The sequence below is a fragment of the Nansenia antarctica genome (assembly GCF_963989245.1).
Source record: "Nansenia antarctica genome assembly, chromosome: 7".
Taxonomy (NCBI): Eukaryota; Metazoa; Chordata; class Actinopteri; order Argentiniformes; family Microstomatidae; genus Nansenia; species Nansenia antarctica.
Window position 1 is genome coordinate 6,548,409 of NC_137677.1, and position 10,065 is coordinate 6,558,473.

Here is a 10,065-nt window from a genome sequence, read left to right on the forward strand (position 1 = left end):
TAGACATTTGGGATGGTGATTACCACCCTCTAGATCAGGACATTGTAGTGTTATTGTATCATATTACTATGGATATGGATCTATTCCCCATCTAACTGCACTGAGCTGATTAGGAATAAACCACAGTGGAAGTAATGCTGCTGCCTTAATCTTATTTTATGTGATGGCATTTTATGAGATAGGCTTTCATACATGAGGCTGGAGCTTTTGGCTGTAAATCAAACATGGCAAAACCAAAATGTGCATTTGAAGATGTTTGTCACCACCTGACCTGAGACCTGTTGTTTCACCAAAAAAAGAAGTTAGATACACTTCTAAATTGGGTTACAGAAGGTGGTAATTTCTGTAGCAATCCCATAATTTAATTTTATTTAATTTTATTAATTTGTGTCTTACCCTCCCCTGCTGTTGGCGGCGGTATGCCCACATTTATAGAGGTCCAGCCTCGAGGCTAGAGAGCAAGACATACCGTTTTATATGTATTTCTTACAGCAAAATAAAATAAATATTCAACATGTTTTTTTTATACAAAAATAAGTATTTTATTTAGGGATTAATTTTGTGAGGACGTTGTGACCCGACCGTCACCGCTATCCTTAATCTACATTAAGGGTGGCTGCGTTCGTAAATTCGCTACGGAAATCTGAGCAGCACTCACGGAACGCCTCTTGTCCAATCAAATCACTCGGTCGCTTTATGACGTCGGACCCAGTGTGCGCTCCGGCGCTCTCAGGGCGTATTTACGAACGCGGGAGGAATGATCCAATAAGAAGACACGGATTTCCAAGGTGACCAGGAAACATTTGCGAGCTCTCAACTGTCATTTGTGACAGGACCAAAGCAAAGCTCACACTCTCTCTGTCTGTTTACCAAGCCTAGAACATTTCACGGTAAGCTCTTAATTTACGGTCTGAACCCCTTAGTTGTTTTCTTTCCTGGTTTTGTTGAATAACGCTGAAACTAGTAAAATCTGTGTTGTTGTGTAAGCTAGCCTAAAGCAATGACTTGGCTAGCTAAGTTGCTAGCAGGCTAGCATAGCCAGGCTAAGATAACAACAAACTTCTCAGAAAGTTCTCGAAACACCCGCTGAACTTTGAACAGTTACTGATTTACCTACCACAACGAAACCACAGATCTAACTAATATATTCCATAGTTTGCTTGCTGTTATGTTTCTGATTGGACAGTCATTATTTAGCTGCTAGCCAGCTAGTTAGTTAGCTGAAGATGATGGTGTGAAAGCCCTGAATCAGAACAAGGAGTACATGTGTGAGTACTTACTTACGTTACGCGTGATAAGCAAGTACCATTCGTTCTGATTCAGGGTTAGTTAAAGCCACACAACCTCTGTGTCTGTCTGTGCATCCCATTACATTTTGACCACTTGATTTTTACCTGTAATAAACAATATCTACAGCTCTCAAGGAATGGCATTCCACAAGAGCAGCATTATTTTATTAAAGATATTTAATATTTTAAAGATTTGAAACTGTAGATCATAGTATGATGATGCTGTCTGACAGGAATTGAATAGATATAGCCATGATCTATTTATTTTCTATGTCTATATTTTCTATGTCTGTCAATTGCAGTGTATAACGGCTCTCCATGCAGCTTACTGTATTGAACACACAATTCATTTCCAACAGATGACTGACGTGGAAAAGACCTTTGGGGTCAGCGATATCCAGGACACGGATCTGTCAGCCAAGAAGTCGGGACACGCCTCGCTGCTGGACAGCGGGGAAGACTTTGAGATGCTGGACGAGGATGACGTCGACGATGACCCTCCGCCTCTGGAAGACGCCGGTGGTGGGAAGAAGACCAAAACAGAGGAGCCCAGAGTGATCGAAAGAGAGGAGCCCAGAGTGGTCGAAACAGAGGAGCCGCCCAGAGTGATCGAAACAGAGGAGCCCAGTGTGGTCGAAACAGAGGAGCCGCCCAGAGTGATCGAAACAGAGGAGCCCAGAGTGGTCGAAACAGAGGAGCCGCCCAGAGTGGTCGAAACAGAGGAGCCGCCCAGAGTGGTCGAAACAGTGGGGAGTCTGGACCAAGCTCCAGTAGAAGAGTGGTTGGATGTATTAGGTACGATTGGTCCATAAGAGAGAAGATTGACGGTGGCTAGATCGCTTGTGGTTGTCTTGGATGTTTTTTTTAGGTGGAGATGCTCATTGGTGTAGAACAAATACAAAAGAGTATGAAAAGTGAGAAATCAGTGTGTGTGTGTGTGTGTGTGTGTGTGTGTGTGTGTATGCTCCTCTATGGATTTGCAGGAAATGGACAGCTAAAGAAGAAAGTCCTGCAGGCTGGTGACGGGCCAGACAGTCGGCCCCAGAAAGGCCAGGATGTCAAGATCCATCTGAAGACGTCCCTGGCTGATGGGACTACTGTAGAAGAGATACCTGAGCTCTCTTTGACCGTGGGAGATGGTGATGTCATCCAGGTAAACTCCTGAGGGTAAATCTGACCCTTCTGATTCAGTGAAGGTGAAGAAGGTAAATCTGATGCATAGTAATACTGTGCATATAGTGATGCTGGTGGACGTAATGACACGGTTGCAATGGGTACTGTTTTTATGATCAGTGATTTTAATTTAAGTTTTAATCAAAAAAACATGGAGGAGCATCAGCTTTTAACTCTGTTTCTTCCTCTCTCAGGCACTGGATCTCGCTGTAATGCTGATGGAAATGGGAGAGACGGCCCTCGTCCAAGCCCATGCTAAATATGCATACGGTGCCCTGGGGAGGTAGGGAGTCTGGCATGAGCCTGTTTCATACTGCTTCCTTTTTTTTTATTACAGATCAATCTTGTTGTTCAAGTTAATGTCCAGTGTACTCTGTTGTCCCAAGAGTGGCAAATAAATTTGGCAAGCTTCCCATTGGAAAAACCACAACATTAGAACAACACTTACAGTAGAGAAGCAAAGAGGAGGACATGTTGGTTTCCCCTGGCATGATATTGCTGTTTCCTTTTTCAACCCCTCCAACAAGCTATTCCGAAGTGGTCGTCTTGTCGCTGTAGTCTCATAATCCCCTGAAAACACCCCTGAAAACACAAGTCTTTAATGTTGCTATGTTATATAACGAAAAGTGTAGGAGTGCTACAGTACTTAGTCGTGACTCTGCTCTCTGACGGTGTCCCCTGCCAGCCTCGCCCCCGAGGTGCCCCCCGACGCTGAGCTGTCCATGGAGGTACGGCTGCTGGAGGCCACGAACGCCCCCGACCTGGAGCTCCTGACCCCCGCAGAGAGGATCGCCCTGGCCGGGCAGAAGAGGGAGCGGGGCAACTTCTACTACCAGCGCGGGGACTACGCCTTCGCCGTCAACTCCTACGGCATCGCCCTGCAGATCACAGAGTCTAGTTCTAAAGGTCAGAGGGAGAGAGAGACCCATGCTTTCTACCGTTCAATGACGTGACCCAGGATGATGATACTTCGGTATGGTGATGGTAGTGTGTGACGTTCCTGTGTCGTCATCTGCTGAAGTGACGATGTCGGTTTGGTTTCTGGTGGTTTCCTCTGTCCTGCTGTCGGTTGACTGTTCTGCAGCAGAACAGTTGTGGCGATGATGATGATGATGTTGCTGTTGCTGTTGTTCCAGTGGACATCAGTCCGGAGGAGGAGGAGGAGCTGATGGACGTGAAGGTGAAGTGTCTCAACAACATGGCCGCCTCTCAGCTGAAGCTGGATCACTACGACGCAGCTCTGCGGTCCTGTGTTTCCGTGCTCGCTCACCAGCCAGACAACATCAAAGCTTTGTTCCGCAAAGGCAAGGTGGGTCTCACATCGTACATGGTACATGTATGAAGAGTGTGTCTGTGTGTCTGTGTGTCTGTTTATTTATTGGTTTATTTATTGGAAGGATCCCCATTAGCTATACCCATAGGCATGAGTTACTTTTAGTGGGGTCCACATTTAAAACATACATTACAAATAACATTTAACATATAAAACATACTTCAATTACAAATATCAAACATTCAAATATATCGTACATCATACAATTTTCGATTTGGCCTAATATAAAACACTGATATATCTAGTTGGAGTCCACATTTAAAACATACATTACAAGTAACATTTAACATATAAAACATACTTTAAATTACAAATATCAAACATTAAAATATATCATACATTACACAATTGTACATTTGGCATAATATAAAACACTTAAATCTCTAGTTACATAAAAATAGAACAAATTAAAACCTGTCATCTGTCTGATGGTGTCCTCGTCTGTATCTCTAGGTGTTGGCGTTGCAAGGAGAATACGCTGAAGCTATCGGGATTTTGAAGAGAGCCCTGAAGTTGGAACCCAGCAACAAGGTACGCCCCCCTCTGCTTGAAATACTTTTCGATTGTAGAACGAACAAACACATACCCAGCAACTCTACAAGTGTCGTAGTTTTCCCCGAAGTCCAGCAGGTGGCGCCACACACTTCAAATGTCGTTGAAGTATTACGCCAGGTGGATTGCCGACTCATCATTTTTTTAGTAGATCTGATTTCGTGTTGTGTGCTGTAAATAGGTTGGCCCCTCCGTCACAGTGCACACAGCCCAGGCCTTATCTGAGGCGTAGCTCCAGCTCTGCGTACACAGGGTGAGACATGAGGTTCTGTACACAAGGCCATCTGACGGCGCAGCACTGCGCGTGGGCTTCTTGGATGAGCTGCTTGCGCTCGTGTCCAAAACTCCCCCCCCCCCCCCCCCCCCCCCACCCCCACACACTCTTGCCCACTCTCAGTTTTTTTGTTTTTTCTTCTTCCCAGTCCCACACACCAATCTGGGAAACCGTCCTCCGCCTGGATGCTTTTACGAGCGTCCTCCATAAAGGCCCAGCATGCAGCTGTGTGCACCGGTGCGCTGATCCGATACGGACAGTTGATGTTGTGGCGGTTTCTGTCTGTGTTCGCGGTGTTCATGTCTTCGATAGGCTATTCTTATCCTCTATATCTAGCGTTACACTGCCGCAGGGTGTACTGTACCATTGACAAGAATCGGTTGCATAATCATTGAAGTGTGGCTTCCCCCCCCCCCCCCCCCGCCCCCCCCACCTGTGCTTGTCTGTACTGCTGTTTTTCACCCCCAAGAGTTTTAGAGTAGGTTCAACACAACATTCAAAATAGGATTTACCGGTAGGTTGCATATTCAGAGGCTAACACGGTGGTACCCTTTTCAGTTCAGATCGATGTGACGTGGTTGTAGCTGACCAAACTCATTAATGTCACACAGCTTTAGACCCAACAGTGGGGGACAGCAGTTACTGTCCTTAAACATGACCGGTGTGTAGATGGTCAGAGGCTGCCTCCTTGCAACGTGGGAATGTCCTGTGGAAGTCTGGTACTGTGTAAGTGTTACGGTACATGTGGGAATACGGTACATGTGGGAAAACTAGGGTTAGGGTTAGGTGCTAGGGTGCTACGGTTAGGGTTAGGGTTAGGGTTAGGATTAGAGTTAGGGTTAGACATGCCAGCATGTACCAAGTCGACGTAGCACCTAACCCTAACCCTAGTTTTCCCACATGTACTGTGTTACCACATGTACCGTAACATAAGCACCTCTTTTCGCCTTAGCAGCAGGCAACTGAACAGGAGCAGAGACTTTCCGACACCAACCCCCGAACCTTCTTCTCCCTTTCCCTGTCTGTAAACACAGTTAAGTGTGTTGAAGTGGCTTCTCAGGGTGTGTTCTGTACATTAGATTTCTGCCAGTAACATATAGAAGTCACAATAGCTCCCACGTCACCACCCCACTAGAGGCATGAGTCAGAGACTTCAGATGAAGGGTTGGTTCACACAATGACAGACTGCCGCTGCTTTCACTGTTAGATCTGCTCGATCTCGGCTGATTGGCTGGTTAATGTTGACCTTCCAATTTCCAAGTGGTAAGACCAATCAGCAATAAAGCCCCCTGCAATTGTACGGTGTTCTTATAATTTTAAGCATTCAGCAGACCCTTTTATCCAAAGCGACTTACAATTAGAGATTACAGGGGACGGTCTCCCTGGAGTAATTTAGGGCTAAGTGCCTTACTCAAGGGCACACTAGTGGTGGTGTTCCCAGGTGGGGATTTGTATGAAGACTGTAAGCCTAACAGTGGAAAGTGAAACTCGACCTACGATAAACCTCCCCCCATCTGAAGGACAACCACACTTCACCAATAGACACTGTGGTTAGTCGCTGTGAAACAGAACAACAATACATAGTACTCGTCTTACTGCATTAACAAACTAGAATACTTGACTAGCACCATGCTTTAGATATGATACTATGACACATTCTAAACGTTGTTGTTGTTGTTGTTGTTGTTGTGAGTGAACGCTTATTATAAACAGAACAGAACAATACATAGTACTCATCTTACTGCATTAACAAACTAGAATAATTGACTACCACCATGCTTTAGATATGATACTATGACACATTCTAAACGTTGTTGTTGTTGTTGTTGTTGTTGTTGTTATGAGTGAACGCTTATTATAAACAGCCCACCACATTGAGCGTAGGCAGGAAGGGCAGTGTCAGAGTACAGCACGCCCGCGGCTCATCCTTACGCTCTGCTGTCTCCCGGGGGTAGACGATCCACGCAGAGCTGTCCAAGCTGGTGAAGAAGCACTCTGAGCAGAAGGGAGCAGAGCAGGCCATGTACAAGAAGATGCTGGGGAACCCTGCTGCCAGCAGCGGGAGCATGCAGCAGAAGCAACAGGCCAAGCCCTCATGGGTGAGACTGCTAACACACACACCTAGCTAACACACACACACCTAGCTAACACACACACACACCTAGCTAACATATACACACACACACACACACCTAGCTAACATACACACACACACACACACCTAGCTAACAGACACACACCTAGCTAACATATACCTGTACACACACACCTAGCTAACACACACACACCTAGCTAACATATACCTGTACACACACACGCACCTAGCTAACATATACACACACACACACCTAGCTAACATATACACACACACACACACACACACACACACACACCTAGCTAACATATACACACACACATATACACACACCTAGCTAACATATACACACACACACACACACACACACACACACACCTAGCTAACATATACACGCACACGCACACACCTAGCTAACATACACATGACAAACACTACAGACATTGAACTTCTAACATTCCCGACAAACTTTCTTTTCTTTTTTTATTTGGATACAGTCACGACTTACTGATTTGTATGTAACCTGTAACTGCTCGATGTTATCAAGCCCTTCCACTGATTTTCTAAAACAATGTTGTCTGTTTTTGTATGGTTTGACGAGTAACAGCATGGGGGCAGGGGGGGGGGGGGGGGGGGGGACATTGGATAAAGGTCAAAGAGTGTACAGTGAGTTGTTGTTCTCTGACTCACTTCATGGCAAAGTGATGATGAAGCCAAGTCAACTTGATTCTTTTATTCTTTTTTTTTCCTTTCCACAGGGTGTCAGCTGGAAATGGCTGTTCGGGGCCACTGCCGTAGCCATCGGCGGTGTAGCCCTGTCTGTTGTCATCGCTGCCAGGAATTAAACTAGACCCACACTCTCTGTAGTGGTCGCCTGAGCCCCTCCACAGTGGGAGCCGCCAAAAAAGCACCTGGACATTTGGCAGTGCCTTTTTGAATCTGGTGATGAAAAAAATGGTACAGAAATGGTTTATATCGGTCACCTTTCAGTGTGACTATCTGATGGATATCTCAAACTTCTGGCACTGCTTGAGAGACGGAGAGATTATATGTGACAAAATACTATACTATCACTATTTGTAAAATGAAAAGTACTCATCACTTTTTAAATGTAATCCAGTCCAGTCATATCGCTAGACACTAATTGCTTTATTTGTTTTTTGCTACCAATGTCTTGAGCCCCTCTTTGAATGATAATACTAATTGAATGAGCTCTCTGAACCGAAACTCCTCCTTCATATGAGTAATCCACCAAAGCTATTCCAAACTAGGTATATGTGATATGGTCCTATATTTTTTAAAGCGTAAGATTGTACAATTCTGTTAAATGCTGACCAATTTTCTCTCTCTTCCAGAGGATGTATTGTTCTTGTTCTTGTATCCCTGGGTAGTGCTGATGTCGATATGGGTACGAGAGTATTCTAGATGCTGTATTATTAACTGAGACTGTGATCCACGCTTAGAGTCTTGGTCAGTGAAAATGTGCATTCCTTCAGGATGGCAGAAAGAAGAAAACCCAAGCTCTAATGAATGTTAGGTTTATTTTATTCTTTAAAGGCTATTGATGAATACCTCATTTCTGATCATCCTGAGACCAAACATTGGAAGGTGAGCCTTCAAATACCATTTACTGTACATGTTCGGTCTGACTCTTTTCCTGATTATTTTAAGTTAGTTTATTATTATTTTTATGTCAACGATTACATGTGTAATTTGTGTTTGTTTATTTATTAGATTTTTCTATGAGTTCAATATTTTTGTCACAAACAACACAGTTGTCACTTAGACTCGTTCCTCTACAGAAGGCAGTACGGAGACTCAGATGTTGCTGTGCTCTTAGTGAGTCAGTGAATATAAATCCTATGATACACGGGCAACTTTTTGGGTCAATCAATATTGCCCCAAAAAGTTGCCTGTGTATCATAGGCTTAATGGTTGCTTTTTGAGTTTCTGACATTTCCTGTCATTGTTCAATTTGTATTTCTCAATAAAAGGTTGTTTATTCCGTTATCAGACAAATATGTTTTGGGTATAAGCAACATGCAACTGACATACTGTACTGTTGACTAATCAATGTCAACTATCTGTCTCACCCACACACTCAGTCAAAGTCAAAGTTTTCCATGCTGTGATTTATCATAACCAGGATTAGTTCTTTGTCTGAGGATAATTTGCGGTTACGAGCGATTAACATCTAAGGTTGTAGAATGGCACTAGAGAGAGTATTGATTTTTCTTGCTATCTATGCAACTGTCAGATTGACAGGTTGGAAGCAATATCCACTCCGGACCTGTTATTAGTTTAGGGTACATTTGGTCAACTGGGGGCTTTCCACAGTCAGTGACATTTTCAGAAGTTAATGGATGCTGAATGTCCACAGGAGACAAAAAAAACACTGTGTTCCATATGACCCCTAATAGATAAGGTGTGTCATACTATCTTCTCTGTGTGGTGTTATGTGAAAATAATGGTTGCGACACCCAAGTCACACAACAGAATTGTGGGAATGGGATGTAACTCAATATATTGTTATTTAAGCTGTGTGAGTGATTATCAATTTAATTGTGTCAGGTGCTGCTTTTGCATCCATTCATTTTTCTAAGACCAGTAGTGTTACAGCTCATTCTTCCTATTTCGTTTTTATTTTACCCATTTGTTTTTAACTGGACATTCCCAATTAACTCATGGGTTTTGCCAGACATCATTGACGTCTGGCTGACGTAGTCCAGTGACCTAATGTTTCCCTCTTCCTACGCACGTCTCTGCTTCCCCCCAGCCTTTCCCATGGACGTGCGAAGTGGACTCATATTTCGCATAATTTAACACAATATCTCTTCAGAACCTTGGGTATTTTTTTTTGCTACTGAACAGATTCTCATAGACACTGACTATTATATGAATATAATAAACGCAGGGCATACATAACATATGTTTATTTTTAAAAAGTCAGCGTGCTTCTTCTATTTATTATTATCGTGAGACTTCATAATTTAACACAATATCTCTTCAGAACCTTGGGTTATTTTACTACTGAACGGATTCTCATAGACACTTAATGTTTATGAATATAATAAATAATAATGTTTATTTAAAAAAGTCAGCGTGCTTCTTCTATTTATTATTATCGTGAGACGTCATCACGCACAGCGCGCTGCGTCATGAATATTCATGTAAATCTCTGTGAGGATTTCTGCGTTTACGACAGCAGCCAATATCTCTTCAGAACCTCCGGTATTTTTTACTACCAAACCGATTCTCATAGACACTTAATATTATGAATATAATAAAAAATATGTTTATAAAAAAAGTCAGCGTGCTTCTTCTATCTATTTATTATTATCGTGAGACG

General features: G+C 43.4%; 1 protein-coding gene across 1 annotated transcript; it reads left to right on the forward strand.

Moving 5' to 3' along the window:
- Nucleotides 1-784: 784 nt before the first annotated feature.
- On the forward strand, nt 785-8,673 carry fkbp8 (FKBP prolyl isomerase 8). Its single transcript, XM_080536084.1, has 9 exons — nt 785-890; nt 1,649-2,084; nt 2,273-2,442; nt 2,657-2,745; nt 3,148-3,368; nt 3,599-3,771; nt 4,249-4,326; nt 6,577-6,720; nt 7,475-8,673. The coding sequence occupies exons 2-9, from the start codon at nt 1,649-1,651 to the stop codon at nt 7,559-7,561; spliced, it is 1,398 nt and encodes a 465-aa protein (XP_080392210.1). The 5' UTR covers nt 785-890; the 3' UTR covers nt 7,562-8,673.
- Nucleotides 8,674-10,065: the final 1,392 nt, after the last annotated feature.

Bases quoted from the DNA above. Each gene is read 5' to 3' on its own strand.
- fkbp8 (XM_080536084.1), top strand. From the start codon at position 1,649: ATGACTGACGTGGAAAAGACCTTTGGGGTCAGCGATATCCAGGACACG. The intron at 2,746-3,147 runs GTAGGGAGTCTG...GTCCCCTGCCAG, and splicing joins GCATACGGTGCCCTGGGGAG to CCTCGCCCCCGAGGTGCCCC. The intron at 6,721-7,474 runs GTGAGACTGCTA...TCCTTTCCACAG, and splicing joins AACAGGCCAAGCCCTCATGG to GGTGTCAGCTGGAAATGGCT.